The sequence below is a fragment of the Cavia porcellus genome, unplaced genomic scaffold, assembly GCF_034190915.1.
Source record: "Cavia porcellus strain 051 isolate PalLab524CR breed Dunkin Hartley unplaced genomic scaffold, mCavPor4.1 scaffold_6, whole genome shotgun sequence".
In the NCBI taxonomy this organism is placed as follows: domain Eukaryota; kingdom Metazoa; phylum Chordata; class Mammalia; order Rodentia; family Caviidae; genus Cavia; species Cavia porcellus.
In genome coordinates this window covers 75,913,495-75,930,071 of record NW_026947489.1, presented here as the reverse complement: position 1 = coordinate 75,930,071, position 16,577 = coordinate 75,913,495, and the positions used below count along the sequence as shown (strand labels likewise).

The 16,577-nt window shown below is 43.4% G+C and overlaps 1 protein-coding gene across 9 annotated transcripts in view; it reads left to right on the top strand.

The window, feature by feature from the left end:
- Positions 1 to 16,577, top strand: part of Rap1gap2 (RAP1 GTPase activating protein 2) — a 270,988-nt gene that overhangs the window by 214,355 nt on the left and 40,056 nt on the right. For all 9 annotated transcript variants that reach the window (XM_063251041.1, XM_063251049.1, XM_063251045.1 and 6 more), the window contains 7 exons: positions 2 to 46; positions 783 to 815; positions 1,201 to 1,413; positions 2,948 to 3,051; positions 10,165 to 10,243; positions 10,983 to 11,036; positions 13,472 to 13,555. In XM_063251041.1, coding sequence (XP_063107111.1) covers positions 2 to 46; positions 783 to 815; positions 1,201 to 1,413; positions 2,948 to 3,051; positions 10,165 to 10,243; positions 10,983 to 11,036; positions 13,472 to 13,555 — 612 coding nt within the window. The remainder of the gene's footprint in view (position 1; positions 47 to 782; positions 816 to 1,200; positions 1,414 to 2,947; positions 3,052 to 10,164; positions 10,244 to 10,982; positions 11,037 to 13,471; positions 13,556 to 16,577) is intronic.

Here is a 16,577-nt window from a genome sequence, read left to right as displayed (position 1 = left end):
GGGGATCAAGCTTGAAGAGCAGAGGCCAGGACCCCAGAAGAACAAGGTGGGCTGGGTGGCTGAGGTGTGACCAGGTGGACCTGGGGAGGGTACCTGGATGGGAGGAGTTGGGGAAGAAGCAGTGAACATGCTGGGCTCATCTGCCTCATCTGCCTCATCTGCCTAACTTCAGCCCAAGGACTGTGCCCTCATTAGACTTGTGCCTGGTGGATGGCAAGTGGGCCCTGGCTCAGCACCTTTGAGTAGCTTCAGAGTAGACTGGGGTGGAGGTCTTTGGGGAGACCCAAGGATGGTGACTTGGCCGGCTCCTCCCCACTCCGTTCTGTACCTGCACCTGCTGGGCTCAGGGCTGCCAGATGCCATCAGTGCTCACCTCCAAGTTCCATTTCCAGGGCCCCAGAGTGTAGCTTATCACTTGGAGGGTAGCTCAGTTACTTGGAGAGGGCTGCTGAGTGAGACTACAGCTTCCTGTTTAGCACCCTAGTGCACAGGCTGGTCTCACCATGGGGAGACAAGGTCAGGACCCTCATAGGTTGCGTCTCCTGGGTTTGCAGTCAAGTTCTGTCAGTTTGGAGAGGAGCTCAGTATAGCTCACATGTCAGAGCCTGGAACAATTCTAGGCTGTTCTTCAAGCTCGTATGCCTCCCCCAAAGTCTTTGTACAGGCTTATACAGGTCCCCAAACACATTCCTCCCCAGATCCAGAAGAGGGACTTGGAGATAGTAATCTGGCTTTATGGGACCCCTGAGGTTAATGGTGGTGCTGTCTGCTTTGTCTTACAGGATGACTATATTCCGTACCCGAGCATTGATGAGGTAGGAGCCCTCTGCTGCACTGCAGCCTGATCTGTGTCCCATCCCTGGGGAGATGATGGTTTTTCCTCAGATCTGCATGGAGGAGAATCTTGGGCATGGGACTCAGGCCTGAGGCCTCTTTCCATCTTGGCTTTCGTGACCTGAGATTGTCTATGTTTGAATTGGCGGTGCCCATCCAGGCCTTGCAGCCCTGGGCCCCAGGGTCAGCCAGTGAAGCTGGAGGTTCGGGGAGGAGGGTTCAAATTAGAAATTCGCATCACCACCTTTGATCTCAGATACCAGGCTCCTCTCCTAGGAGCAAAGTAGGGGTGGATACACCACTAGTTCCCTCTATTTCCTATGGTCCCAAGGCAGCTGCAACATAAGACCCCTCCTATACTTCCAGGTTGTGGAGAAGGGGGGCCCATACCCTCTGATCATCCTTCCCCAGTTTGGTGGCTACTGGATTGAGGACCCAGAGAACGTGGGCACACCGACCTCACTGGGCAGCAGCATCTGTGAGGAGGAGGAAGAGGACGGGCTCAGCCCCAACACATTTGGCTACAAGCTTGAGTGCAAGGGTGAGGCCAGAGCCTACCGCAGACACTTCCTGGGGAAGGTGAGGCCCAGGGCCCTAGGGAGAAAAGAGCCACTGGAGGGGAAGTGTCCCAGGGGATCTTGTCCATGGTGCCCCCTCTGTTATTTCTGCCTTCTCAGGGCTGTCCACTTCCTTGCTGCCTGCCCCTCTTACTTGGAGAAGTTGGACTGGCAGTGTACTGGGGCTGGGCAGAGGCAGTATAGAGCCCCTGAGAAGGGCCCTTGTGGGGACCTCTCCAGCAGGTGCTGTGGAAGATGACAGGAGGGGAGCGTTTGGCAGTGAAGGAGGTTGGAGTGAACTTTTAACTGTTAAAGAAAAATATATCCTTATACTTTGGAAACCTCTATTTCAATCTGTATATTGGCTAACCGTGTCTCGTGATCTCACCAGATAGATCACCTGAGTAGCACATGGACTGGAGCCTCTGATTGCTTCAAAGAGACAAGTTTACATTTCTTTAAATATGAGGTGTGGTCAAAATGCCCGCTGAATTCTAAAATAATTCATTATTTTTTTTTTTTTTAAGGACAGGTTCTCACTATGTAGCCCAAACTGGCCTCAAACTCACAGTGACTTTCCTGCCTCTGCCTCTGGAGTGCTGGAACTACAGGTGTGCACCACCATGCCTGGCTCACATTGCCATTAATACTTCTCAAAATACTTTCCTTCTCTTTGAGCACAGTAATTCCATTGTCCTCACAACTTTCTAAAGCAGTTCTGGAAGTTCTTTTTCTTGAATATGTGCACAAGGTGTGATCTAAAATACAGCGCATGCTGCTATCTTGTGCCATCTGATGGAAAGACAGATTTGTAAAAATAGACCATGAGTCCTCATCCATCTTATTCACCAGGTGTGGCACCATGCAACTTCGGGCTCTTCCCCAAACTCAAAATGACTGTGAAAGTGAAAATTGTGAATTGACTCAGGACATGGAGGCAGCCCGAAGAGCACAACTAAAGGCACTTACACAAGACGAGTTCCAGAACTACTTCAGGAAGTGGAAAAATGATAGGAAGAGTATATTCGTAGGGAGAGGGAGTATCCTGAGAGGGATGAATGGCAATGTGTCTTTTATTGTAAAACACACAAATGACAAAAAAAACTACATTCACTGTGTTTTTGATCACGCCTCTTATGATCTCTTCTTCAGAATTGCTAGGATCCCCCCAGGTCTTCAGGGCAGATTCTGAAAACTTTTAGCCTAAGTCAGCTTTGTGCTTTTTATAGTCTCGTATCATGGAGGCTGCAACCCAAACCACTGAACTACATGGAATCTAACATGCGGATTCCAGGGCCCCACTCTGATTCCACGTAGTCTTGGTTAGGATTAGAGAAGATAATGGATTAAGCCCACAGCACAGTACCTGACATGTCTTGACATTGTCATCATCATCATCATCATCATCATCATCATCATCATCATCATCATCAAATAGCTGCTGCAGCAGTAACATCCTTTGCCCCTCATTTCTGTGGGGCTTCTCCCTCTTGGTTAAGTGGTGCTTTGGGGGAACATTCCTTGAGGCTCAATTCATATCTGATTTCTATTTCTAGGATCATCTAAATTTTTACTGTACTGGCAGCAGCCTGGGAAACTTGATCCTGTCCATCAAGTGCGAGGAAGTGGAGGGGATTGAGTACCTGCGGATCATTCTCAGGTGGGACTGCTGCACTGGTCCAAGCCATGCCGTTTCCAGGTGGGACTTCATGGGGAGGGCCAGAAATGCCCTGTCTGACTGGTCTGGTCTGGCTGAGTTGGAGGGGCCAGCCTGCTGGAATCCTGGAGCTGCAGGTAAAGTTGCCAGGCTTGAAAACCCACGTGTGATTCTCAGTGTCACCTAGAACAGACCCCTACCTGCCTCTTTTTGTTATGAGGGACTGTGATGGAAAGGTAGAACGGGGGTGGCTCAAGCTGAGACAACAGGTCCATGTTCTGGGGAGGGTTCCTGTGGTGAGCCCCAAGGTGTTCATTGTGCATTACGGGTTCCTGAAGTGGGAGCATTGTTCACCACAGAAGCCCTTGTTTGAGGCAGAAGCCAGGACATTGCACTCTGGAGTATGAGCTCTTTAAGGTCAGAAACTGGTACTGATTCTCTTTGGTTCAGTTAACACACTCTGTAAAACTTCCTTGGTTTCAGGAATTGGGGGTCCGGAGGTACAGTAATGATCAAGGTCCAGTTCCTGTTCCCTAAAGGCTTATAGTACAGTTAGCAAGAGAGACAAACAGAATTGTAATATTCATCACGAACATTACTGGTTTTCTGATCAGGGTGCTATGGAATCCCAAAGGAGTCTATTCCTGTCCCTGCCGAGGGGTGTTGGGGGCAAGAAGGCAGGAAAGCTAAGGGCTGGCTGGTCCTGCTGTCAACCTGTCAAGATCCCAGTCCATATTTGTGGAAATTAATAACTGTGGGAAGGAATAAGAATGTGTAACCTTGCTTTGTGAGTAGTAGGAGGAGTAGGAGGAGGAGTGTGGTTTGAACAGCCCCTCAGCCACATCCTGCTGTGGTTGGCTGCTTACCTAGAAGGAAGCAGCTGTCTTTAGAGAGGTTCACCCAGGTGGACAGCATTTGCGAGGCATGGAAGAGTCAAGTAAATAACTAGAGACAGTTGTCTGAGGAGTTAATGCCCGAATCTTGTCTCTGAATAGGAGTTCTGGTTAGATGACCCTTGTGCAGAGAATCGCTTCCTTTCTTAATAAAAATGAGACCAAGATTGCATGGGAGCACCAGGGTGACAGGTGAATGCAGGGGTCTGTGCTCCTTCCCTAATGCTGTTCTACTAAAATGCTGCCTGAAGATTGAAAGCGAGAGAAAATGACACACACACTTTGGTGGCTTTTTAAACATGTACTCTATGAAACAGTTAGGACCCAAATGCAGGTGAAACTGTGCTGAACTTCAGTTCCTTTCCCTTAGAAATTAGAGTAATGGGAAGTGGGAAATTGGAGGTTCCAGAAGGATCTCACACACTTTAGGAGTGAGAGGGAGCCCTGCACGGTCAGATCTTTTCATATAGAATTGCTTTTGTTGTTTTGAGTCAACAGCCTTGAAATAAGCATCTTGGGGACCCCAAAGGCAGGTTAAAATGTGGCTCTGCTTCGAAGAAAGCCAGTGGGTAGGGGGCAGAGAGAGGCGGGCCATATACCAGCTAGGAAGCTGGCTAGTCACATCGTGTGCTTGAAATGATTGCCAGGCCTGATTGGAAACCAGACATCACAGATAGCTCTTCGGCTTAGCAACTTTGCCAAAAACAAAGAAGAACTCATCTAGAGAAGAAACTCACTTGTTGGCATAACTGTTGTCCCAGTTTCTTCCTACAGACTTCTGGGTTATTTGCTTGATGTCCCTAAGGTGTAACAACCAGATCTCCAGCCTAAAATCTGAGAAGAGCATTATAATCTTTGTGTGTGCCATGAGAGTTGCCAGACAGAATCTATGCACTGTGTGGATACATTTCTTCATGTATTTAAGTACCACTTGTATTGATTTGTTGTGAACTGTCTGTTGATAAGCTTTGCTCCTTTTTTAAATTAGGTTGTTATTTGAAATTTCTGTTTTAAAAAAATCTCATAGGTAACAAGTAGATTTAATAACTTGTTTTTGATCTTTTTGAGACAGGGTCTTGTTATGCAGTTCAGGCTGGCCTTGAGCTCACTTTGTAGCCCAGACAGGTCTCAAACTTGCAATGATCTTTCTACCTCAGCCTCCTGCGTGCTGAGACTACAGGTGTACAGCACCATGCCTGGATGCTTTAGGAATATTCCTATTCCTTTTGTTAGATCTACCATCTTGTGGATGTGGATCGTCATAGGCTGGGGAGAGCAATACAAAACATTGTTGGGGAGGGGAAACGGAAACAAGTTCAAAACAGGCTGAGTGTGGAACGAGCATTGGAGCTGTGTGCAGGTCTGTAGTAGAGTTGTGATCAGATCTGCAGGATAGCAGATAGAATGAGGAAAATGGCTTAGAGGTGCTGTGATGAGCAGGGGCCGATCCAGGCCACCAGAAGCTAAATGCTTTAGTGAATGGCACCTCCAGAGCTGTGCAGATCAGGAGAGTGGAACCAGAGTGGCTCTTGCTGAGAATAGAGAACAGTGGGTGGAATATTCCAAACACCTGGGGAATACTGACTTAAGAAAGACAGCCCAAATGTCAGCAAATGAGTTAGATTAACTGCTGATGATATTATGCTTTCAAAATGACTTAAATATACTTCAAATCCTAAGGAGACTCAGAATGAGCAGCATTTAAGAAATGGGAGATAGATTGTAATACTGAGATGTGAATCAAAACCACATGAATATTTAAGGCAAACAATTAGAATTATTAGAAATAAAAAATAGTGGTTGAAGTGACACGTAGGGTAAAGTCTAGTCTGTGCAAAGAGTGAATTTGTAAATCAGAAGACAGTCCCAAGGAATTCATCCGGAACACACACAGATAAAGAGATTAAGTGTATGAAAAGGAAGATAAGATACATGGATAATAGACTGGGAAGTCTCAGCATTTGTCTTAGAGTTCCAGAAGAGGAGGAGAGAGAGATTAGAGAACAAATACCCAGAGGAAATAGCTGAGAATAATTTAGAAATGAGTAAGGTACACAACTTGCTGTTGAACCCAATTTCAAAACAAAACACTACTTCTAGACAGGTCGTAGTGGAGCATCAAAACTCAAAATTTAAAAGCATAGTAAGCTACTCCAGGAAAAGGACCGACCAGCTCTGAGACAGTGACAAGCCTGAGAGCACACGCACCCATGTTGTAATAGGGTAGGAGTCAGTGGGACAGCGGGGTCTTTAAACTTTGAAAGCAGGCAAAAAAGAAAGAAAGGAAAGAAGAAGAAGAAAGAAGGAGAAGGAGAAGGAGAAGAAAACACTCCTAAGATTTGTTACCTGGGAAAACTATCAGCAAAGACCCTGTTTTCAAACATAAAGAGAATGTGCCACCCTTTCACTTTCCCTGGAAGAACTATAAAGGGAAAAAAGAGAATCCACAGGAAAAGATGGGGTTAAAGAGTGGCAAGAGAGAGATAAATACAATAATACATAGATAGATGAAATACAGTAATATATAGTGACTAGAAAAATAAGTAACTTTTGGCATGTTTTAAAGAAGGCCTGAAATAAAATTATAAACAAAAGTAGCAAGGACAGTAGAAGGGAAGAATTCAGTAAGTAAACAATACTTAATTGTTTTATCTTCCCACCCCAGGACAGAGAGAACGATTTTAAGGTTTGTTGAAAAAAATATATATACGTATATTGGAAGATTCAGAAATATAATCTGTAGCTCCCAAACTAGGAGAGAGATAAAAAGAGAATAATAAAACAAAACCAGAAATACCTAAAAAAGTTAGATGGATATGGTGGGGCACGCCTATAATCCTAGTACGTGGAAGGCAGAGGCAGGAGGATCACCATGAGTTTGAGGCCAGCCTGGGCTACTTAGTGAGTTCAAGGCCTCCCTGAACTATAGAGCAAGACCCTCTTCAAAAAACAAACACACAGATAATCCCAAAACCCCACAACTTTATTCAGCTGAAGGCAGGAAAGGGGATGGGGAGGGAAAAAAGGGGGAAAAACGCACAGAGAATATAAAATGTAAAATATAAAATGATAGATTAGAAATAATTTCAAGCATGTTAGTAGTTGCAATAGTTATAGATTAGCCTACTAAAAGTCAAACTATCAAATTAAATTAAAAGTGCACCTATATTCTGCTTATGAGATCCATGCTGAAGGCAAAATTAAACAAAGTAGGAGTCTAGGAAAAAAAGCTTTTGGGATAAAGGAAGCACTCCCTCCTAACTTGGGAAGGTGCTATGTAGCCACATTCTGTCCTCCTGTTTCTCATGGACCTTTCTCCTGGCTCGCCCCCGCAGGCATAGTCTTGCACCTGCCTAAGACTTTCACTGCCTGTGACTGGGTGGGTAACATTTCAAATTCTGGAGTTTAGTGAGGAAGACTTATTTCATATTTGTAATAACTGATGTGTTCTCATGTAGTCTTTATCAGTAATGAAGGGTCGTTTTGACTCCCGCTGCCTTAGTCTTTGTTATGGTTTAGTTTGGATCTTGCTAGAGAAAGATGTCTTTTGTTGAGCCCTCTCAAAAGCCTCAGCCTCGATGATAGAGAGGACAGTCCACCGAGGCCTGACAGTCACAGACAGGCATGTAGAAACACAACCTTAAATTTGAAAAGCAAAAACTGACATAGATAGAGGGAGAAGCTACTGGGCATGGTGGTACACACCTGTCATCCCAGCTACAGTCCTAGCCGGTGTGAGGCAGGAGGATTACGAGATAGCCCGGGCAGTTCAGCGAGACTCTGTCTCAAAATGAAACACAGAAAAGACCCAGGGGTGAGGTCCAGTGATGGAATACTTGCCTAGCATTTGTGGTGCTCTGGGTTTAATATTCAGAACAGCAGCAGCAGCGGCAGCAGTGGTGGGGTGGGGGAGTAGACCAATCTCCTGATACAGTAGAAAATTTTAACGTCTTTCAGAAAATAATGGGTCAGGCAGTCTAAAAATTGCAAGGATAGAGAAGATTTGAACAGTACAACAAATAAATTTGATCTTGTAATATATTCCTACTCTCAGCAAAAAAAAAAAAAGCCCACATATGCAATATTAAAAGTAAGTAAATAAAAGGTCCATGCATTAAGTCAACAAATTTCAAATAGTATCATATAGATTATAAGCCAACTAACTTACAAGTCTACAATTGTAGTATTGAAGGAAACAAATTTCATATTAAAGCTTCATATTAGAATTTAAGAGCCCTTTCTAAACAACTCAGGCTAAAGAGAAGACCACAAAAGAACTGACAAAATATTTAGAACTAAATGACAGTAAAAACATTACCCATCAAAGTGTGTGGGATGCAGGAAAAGTGGTACTTACAGAGAGATGCATGGTTCTAAATACATTTGTAAAAAAGAAGAAAGATTAAATGCATGTGCATGCAAGCTGGGAAGACAGAAAAAGAGCAGAAGAAAGAAACCTGAAGGAAGTGAAAGGAAATTTATAAAAAAAATGAAAAAAGCAAGTGAAAGTAAAAATAAAGAGTAGAAGAGTAGAGATGATCAGCAAAACCACAAGCTATCTCTTTGAAACAGCTAATAAAATAACCAAACCTCTAGCTAAGAAGTAATTAGGGAAACTGAAAAGATGAGAGTAGTTTTTTTTTACTACTTCGTTTATTTAAACAATAAAAATGATACAGAATTTCAAAGCAAAACAGTAAGTAATAAGCACTAGTTAATATATTACATATTGTTATTTTCAAAGTAGTTGTTCAGATTACAAGATTTAGGCATAATAAATGATCAAACAATGAATACAAACTGTTCTTTTGGTGACCTAACAGATTATTAGTATAGTTATCTATCTTGCATATATTTACATACACATGCATATATAGTCTTTTCCCTTTCTTTTAGGAAAACTGAAAAGGCACAAATAGTTTTAAGCAGTAAAGGAGAGGACACACTACGAACGAATCCAGAGAGAAAACCAAAACCAACTTCGATTGAATGCATTTGATATCATTTTTATCGAAAAACAAATGAACAAAAGTGATTCAATAAGTAGGAAACTTAAACATTCACCACTAAAGAACTGTAAAGTTTCTTCCTATTAAAACATAAAACAAAAAACCAGCGGACTGGGAGCAGGCATCCATGCTGGTAAATCACAGCTGCTGAAGGGGCGGAGGCAAGAGGATCACAAGTTCAAGGCAAGCCTGGAGTTTAGGGAGACCCCGCCCCAAAGTGCAAAACAGTTGTGGTAGTTCAATGGGAAGAACAGGATTCAGGGCCAGTACTAACTGTCAAACAAACCAAGACAGAAAATAAACGACAGCCCCAGAGATGTCAGAGATGAGGTTTAGTAAATGTTTAAGGAATAGAAAATCCCTGTGTCGTGTAAACTATTTTAGAGGACAGGAAGCTATCCCACAATTTTGTATGGCTGGAATGACACCATACTATCAAAAACTGGCATGAGAAGTACAAGGCAAAAAAAAAAAAAAAAAAAACCCAACCAGTAGGCCAGTGTTTCTTTTAGACATAGATGTGAAACTATAAATGAACTATTAGTTTTCCAGCAGAACATTAAAAATAACATAAACAAGTGGGGTTTTACCCATAGAATGAAAAGATGGCTCAACAGAAATGGAACTTACCAGGTTAACAGATTTAAAACCGTATGATTATCTCAGCAGACACAGAAAAGCATTCATGAAAATTCAACGTTTTCATAATGTGCTAAGTAAATCAGGGGAACAGGCTAAATTTAGGTGAAAATCTTTATAAAGCAGACTTGATCCCATTTATATTTTGAGTAAATCCTGATTTTCAAATATTAGATTTATCTTTTCGTAACAGTTCATTTACATGTCCAAATCCATATATATAGATATATAAGTATATATGAGGTAGGCCCAGTTTTCAGGAAGAATATAACAGAATTCACAAACAATAAAAAAATAATAGTGACCTTGAAGGTGGCTCCCTGTACTTCGCAGATTTCAGAGGCAGATGACTCTTCCAGGCCTCTACTTTAAATATCCACCCACTCTGGGGTACCCAGGGGATTCTGTTTTGTGTGATTGAGTGTGGTGCTTCACACACGAGCTTGGTGAATACAGGCCGATCTGCTCCTGGGGAGACTTGAAGCAGGACAACCCTGTGTGGCGTGACCTCAGCCTGCGTCCTCACTGACTTTGTTTCTTACGGATCGCTTCGTCTCACCCTTGTCCACACTTAGGTCCAAACTGAAAACAGTGCATGAGCGGATCCCCTTGGCTGGACTGAGCAAGCTGCCCAGCGTCCCTCAGATCGCCAAGGTAAACTTGCACCCCTGAGAGAAGGTGGCCTCTTTGGTCACCTGAGCTGGTCTCTGGGCTGGGGTGCAGGCCCTGCCCTTGGAGAAGGCCATTGTTTTCTATCACTGTTGACCTCGTGGGTGAGACTGGGGGCTGTTGGCAGCCGTTTCTGCTTTCCCTTCCCCTCCTCACCTCATCCTTGCTGCCTGGTTGCAGTCCCAGATAGTTCACAGCTAGTTTTGGACAAAAGAGAAGCTGGAAGCTGGGCTGGCCATGCTGAATGCCGAAGGATTTCAGAGGAAGGGTGGAAGGAGTGGCCAGGGGAGCTTTCACAGCTGAGGACAGGGTGAGGGATGATCCAGACCCAGCAATGCTTCGAGTAAGGAGTTGTCCTGGGCCTTTTGGGCAGAAGGGCCCATGTCTCTGCTTTGAGAACAAAGAACTTGGGAACCGAATCAGCAAAGAGAGGTGGTCAGCTGAGTTGAGTTGGATCTCTGGATTGAGCATACTAACAGAATTTGTGCAGACACCTTTGGTGGGAGTTGGGAGGGCGTGACCTTTGGGTATTGTTTATGATCAGAATGGAGATAAGCCTCAGGCCCCTACCCTCACTTTATCAGGGAGCTCTAGGAAGATTAGTTAACTAGTATGGGCGCACATTAGAATTCAGTCCCGGAGTCCTGTCTTACCCTGATGGGCACAGGAATCCGATGTGTTCCACAGGTTTGGCCCCTGAACTGTGTGTTTCTCTCCCACTTAGGCCTTCTGTGATGATGCTGTGGGGCTGAAATTCAACCCTGTACTCTACCCTAAGGTGAGAACCTTCTTGTTGCTTTGCCTTTTATCCACAGCTCTGCAGCTTGGCATGGATTTGTACTCCCATGGCTTGCTCTATGGGGAGTTCTGTCTATTCTAGTGGGGTTTCCTGGGCTCTCTCTGCCCTTCCTTCACAAAATGGTCCACTGAGAATCCATCCTCAGCGTGCCTGGGTCTCCACCTTACCTGAGTAGGTCTCCAGCTTGCTGTGAGGGTAGCAGAGGGCAGCAGCTTGATAGCTTTTTTTACCTCACCAAAACTGAACTTCCCTGAGGCCTGTGCTGGGGCGGAGCACCATTCTCCCTGCCCCTGGGAGTTGGTGCAGGTCCACTCTGCCATCATGGAGGGATGGGACACTGAGGGTGGACACAGACTAAAAACTAAAAGACTGGATTTCTGCTCTCCTTTGCCCATGTTACCTCAGCTATGGGGCCTTAAAAACCCTGGCTGGCCTTAGTTAATAAACCAGCTGGTTCTCTGCTAAGATTTTCTTAGCATTGGCCTGATCTTGACTCCAATTCTGATGTAGAGGTGTGAGTTGCAAGAAGCACAATAGTAGTGAAACAGAACAACAAACACCCTCAAGAACGATCATGACATGACGGCACTTAAATTTCCTGGGACGGAAAATCACTTGAAATTGTCCATAGGAAAAGATCTGTGAACTGAGTGCTGCTTCCTGAGCCAGCAGCGGCCAGAGGGAGAAGACCGGAGTGGGGCTTTGCCTCTGGGAGCCCGCTGTGGCCAGTGCTGTGGCAGTGGAGACTTGCTGGGGCTGGCTGTGTCCCTCCCCCAAGTTCAGCTCTAACGTGGCTCTGGCAGGAGCCATGTGGCATGAGTCTGGCAGGGAAGGGAGACCCCCATCCTGGTAAAACATCCAGAGGCCTTGGAATAAATGCCTTAAATGTCCATGACTGGACACTCAAAAGCATCTCTCTGTCCCTCCACTAAGTAGCAGAGGCATCTCCTGAAAAATCCTTCCCCCAGATGCTGTGTTTTAGCCATTTTAGTGCTGGAGACACTACCAATGATATGCTGCACATCACTGAGTATTTCTTATCACTCAGACTGACCTCTTTTTATAATTAAAGCTGAATTACTGAAGTTGAACCGCACATTAAAATCCCAGCATAAAGACCTAACTGAACTACACGTTTGGTGTTTTTTTGTTGTTGCCGTCAGATCCTGTTTACTGTGAGAACCATCTACGTGGTTCTGTCACTTGGAAAACCTTCAGCCCTGTTAGTAATGGAAGAGCAACTGTATGTTCATGTTTTCTCTATCTGAAAACATCTATAACTGTTGAAGGCCATTTGGGATGTTAATCTGGCTGAGGGGTGTGTGTGTGTGTGTGTGTGTGTGTGTGTGTGTGTGTGTGTGTGTTTTAGAAATTTGCAGAGTTTAGGATGTTACTTGGATGGTCTCCATGGCCCGGTCCCTCTTCCTGGCAGGGCAGCTGATCTTCCCCTTGGACTCATCCCAGGCAGGAGTGAAGGGCTCCTGCTGGGGATGCTGAGAGGTGTCCATTCCCACAGGCAGCTGAGGACAGAACTATTGCAGTGAGTAGTGAGCTAACCTGGGCCTCATATTCTAGCCAACAAGTTACGCCTGGTTTGTTCTTTGCCAGCATAACACGTGGTTAGGTCCCTCCTTCTTATTGCAGAAGGATCCTAGCAGCACCTAAAGCTGGTCAGCTCTGACTTTCTGGAGGTTCAGACATGATGACGATCATGATGATGATGATGATGATGATGATGATGGCAATGATGATGGTAGTTGTTCTGTGCTTGGTACTTTACATGACTGATCTCATTGGGTTTTCAACACACATAGAATTCAGAGCTAGAATTTACTTATTTTTTTTCTACCCCATACATCAACTTTGAGGCAGAAGTGGAAAATTAGATACAAACAACGGTCAGGTTTCTTATCTCTCTTTGCTTATCTTATCTTAGGTAGGTGTGCCCCTCTTTAGAGACTGGTTTGTTTTGTGGATAAAGGCATTAAGTCTGGATGGGAGCAGTGACCTACTCACATTTACACTTCTGAGAAGAGTTAGACCCAGAGCAGAGCTAGACTTGCTGGCTGGTTTTGGGGCCCTGGCTTTGCCTTTTACATGATAGATAAAATACTGGGGTAAAGGTAGTTCCCGAGTCCTGCCGGACTCTGTGTGTGCTCAAGCTGTGGCTGGAACATTTGGATGGGAACAGAATGGATGACGCCAGGATGTGGTTACTGTTGGAGGAAGCGCCAGTGTTGCCAGCTAGCTAACCTTTGGGTTGTGTCCGGTCTCTTTCTTTCCCTCGTATGTGTAGAAGTCTCTAATGGGGAACATACTCTGTGTCCGAGTGGGTGCTTCCTTTTCCATTTGCTTGTCTACTTGCCTCCAGATGAATAGCAATCTTGATTGTTTCTCTCCCTTATATTTTCTAGGCCTCCCAAATGATTGTGTCCTATGATGAGCATGACGTCAACAACACATTCAAATTTGGGGTCATCTATCAGAAAGCCAGGCAGGTAAGCACCATGGGTCCATATTGGTCACTGGCTCCTGTGGTTTCTCCCTGAGGACTCCTTATCCTTCTGTCCTAAGTGCAGGAGTCTGAATGTATTCTTAAAACAATCTAAATACTGCTGTTGCATGGAAACATGCATTGGACTGGGGTGGTTTGATCTTCAGGAAAGGCTACTTCTTACAGAAGAGGCTGCAAATCCTTTAAATTGTGGTGTAGTTTTTAAACTGTAAAGTCTGATTATTCCTGGTTATCCTAGTGAAATCTAGTTCTTCCTGGTTGTCTCATTTTATATTTATCTAAATAAGTCAGTAGAAAAATCAAATGAAGTCGAGGGATCAGATTAGGATAGGCTACTTTTTAATTCTCTCATTCTCCAGACAGGAGTCACCTTCTTCTCCCCAAACTTGAGCAAGGTGCTGGAGCCAGCTGGGTGCATCTCCCTAACTCGGCATTCACTGACATCATGGTAGTGGCTTGAAATCAGCATAGATGTATTTATCCTCTGAAAATTGGCCAACTCCAGCTTCTGTTTCCTGCCTTATAGAGCCAGTTGTTAGAGCCATTTGTTAAAGAATTTACCAGCACATCATAGCTTCCCTCCTCTATCTCTTGTAGTACTCTTAAGAATTAAGCCTTGGAGTTAGCCAGCCAAAATAATGTGTGTAGGAAAGAAAGAAGCCACATTATCATTATGTGTAGATGACACAATCCTTTATATGGAAGACCCAGAAGACTCTACCAAAAGATTCGTAGAATCAGGAACAAATTCAGCAAAATAGCAATAAAATCAAAACCTCACAAAAATCAATAGCATTCCTGTATACCAATAATGAACTCACAGAGAAAGAAATTAGGAAAACGGTACTATCCACAGTAGCATCAAGAAAAATGAAGTACATAGGAATTGACCTAACCAAGGAGTGAAAGACATCTATAACAAAACTACAGAACTCTGAAAAAAAAAAAACAGATCAAAGAGAGGACATTAGAAAATGAAAATCTCTCCCCTATGCCTGAATAGGCAGAACCAAAATTAAGATGGCCAAACGACCAAAACTGAGATGTAGTTTAATGCAATCCCAATGAAAATAACAGCAATACTCATAGAACTAGAAAAACTGTGCTAAAATTTATATGAAATCAGAAGGGATGCAGAACAGCAAAAGCAACCGTGGGCAACAAAAACAGAGCAGGAAGCAGGGTCACAATCCCAGATTTCCAGTTGTACTGCAGAGTGACAGTGATTGAAAACAGCATGTTACTGGCACAGAAACAGACCCGGATCAGTGGATCTGGATAGAAGATGGAGAAACAGCCCTCAGCACGTGAAGTCATCTAGAGTTGACAAAAGAGGCAAAAGCATATGCTGCAGTAAAGATAGTCTCTTTAGCAGATAGTGCTGGGGAAGCTGGTGACACACATGCAGAAGATTGGATCCATATCCATCTCTATCACTATGTACCAAAATAAAATGGGTTAAAGACATAAATATTAAAACAGAAACAATTTTCTGGGAAATAGGTAAAACTCCTGAAGGCATAGGCACAGGAAAGAACTTTTTAAATAGAACTCCAGTTGCACAAGAAATAGCATTAAGAATCAGCAAACGGAATTAAATGAAAAAGCTTCTGCATAGCAAAGGAAACAGTCAATAGAAGGAAGAGACAATTTACACAATGACAAAAATTTTTACTAGCTATTCTTGTAACAGAGGACTAATACCTAGAATATACAAAGAATTCAAAAGAATCAGACCACATAAAATTAAAGACCCATTCAAAAAATGGGCAACTGAAATGAATAAACACTTCTTAGAAGTACAGGTGACCCATAAATGCATGAAAAATGCTCAACATCTCTAGCCAGCAGAGAAATGGGACATCTTACTCCAGGAAGAATGGTTGCCATAAAAAAGTCAGGCAATCACAAATGCTGATTAGTCTTCTGCGTTGGTGGGAATGTAAACTTGTACAACCACTGTGGAAATCAGTATGGAGATTCCTCAAAAAAAAAGAAAGAAAGAAAATCAGAAATTCCATTCGACCCTTCTGTTTCCTTTCTTATTATCTTCCCAAAGGAGACATCATACCACAGTGATGCATGAGAACATGGTGATAGCAGTACAACTTTTAATGGCTAAATCTTGGAAGTGGCACATATGTCCAACAACAATGAATGGACAAAGAAAACGTGGTATTTATACACAGTGGAGCACTTAAAAAATACCACTTAAAAATGATTAATTTGAGTCATTTTTCTGGAAATAGACTCTAATGTCTTGAGACCATAATGTGTGAAATAAATTACGCACAAGCTTAAGTATCACATGACTTCGCTTAATATGAAAAGCTCAAAGTACAAATAATTTAAAAAGCACAGTGAAAGATAGGCAACAGAAAACAGGGAAGGAGATCTAGAAATGGAGGGAAGTTGCAAGGTTGGGAAGGAAAGGGGAACGAAAAGAATTAAGATTTGTGAAGTACATTTACCTGCTCCTAATAACGATGTAAACATTATGTACTGCAAACATGTACTAATAAAATAATAAAATATATAAAAAACCAAAACAATATTTTTTAAAGTGTAGTTCTATGAGATATTTGTCTGGCAAGATGTTCTGTGAGCAGATGTCTTAGGGAGGAAGTGTTGGTTACATAGCACCCTCTTCAAGGCTTTTAAGAATCCCAGAGTGACCACCTCTTTATAACCTGGTTAGACACACTGTTTACCGTATTGGTTTGCCTGTGCACTTGTCTTCCGAGCTCTTTTCCCCTGTGAGCACTAACATCCTAGCAGAGTGCTCAGCTGAACACACGCAGATGCTATGAGAAGACTTTCCACACTCATTTCATTTTTGTGTCATCCAATAGCCTGCCTTGCGACTTTGTATAAATACACTCGGTTGTTAACGTGAATTAACAAATGAATGGAAATCTTTACTCTGCTAATGACAGGTCAATCGTGTTGTGCAAAATTATCTGTTTTCTTCCTGCATGACAGTGTCTGTCTTGGCTAGATAATTG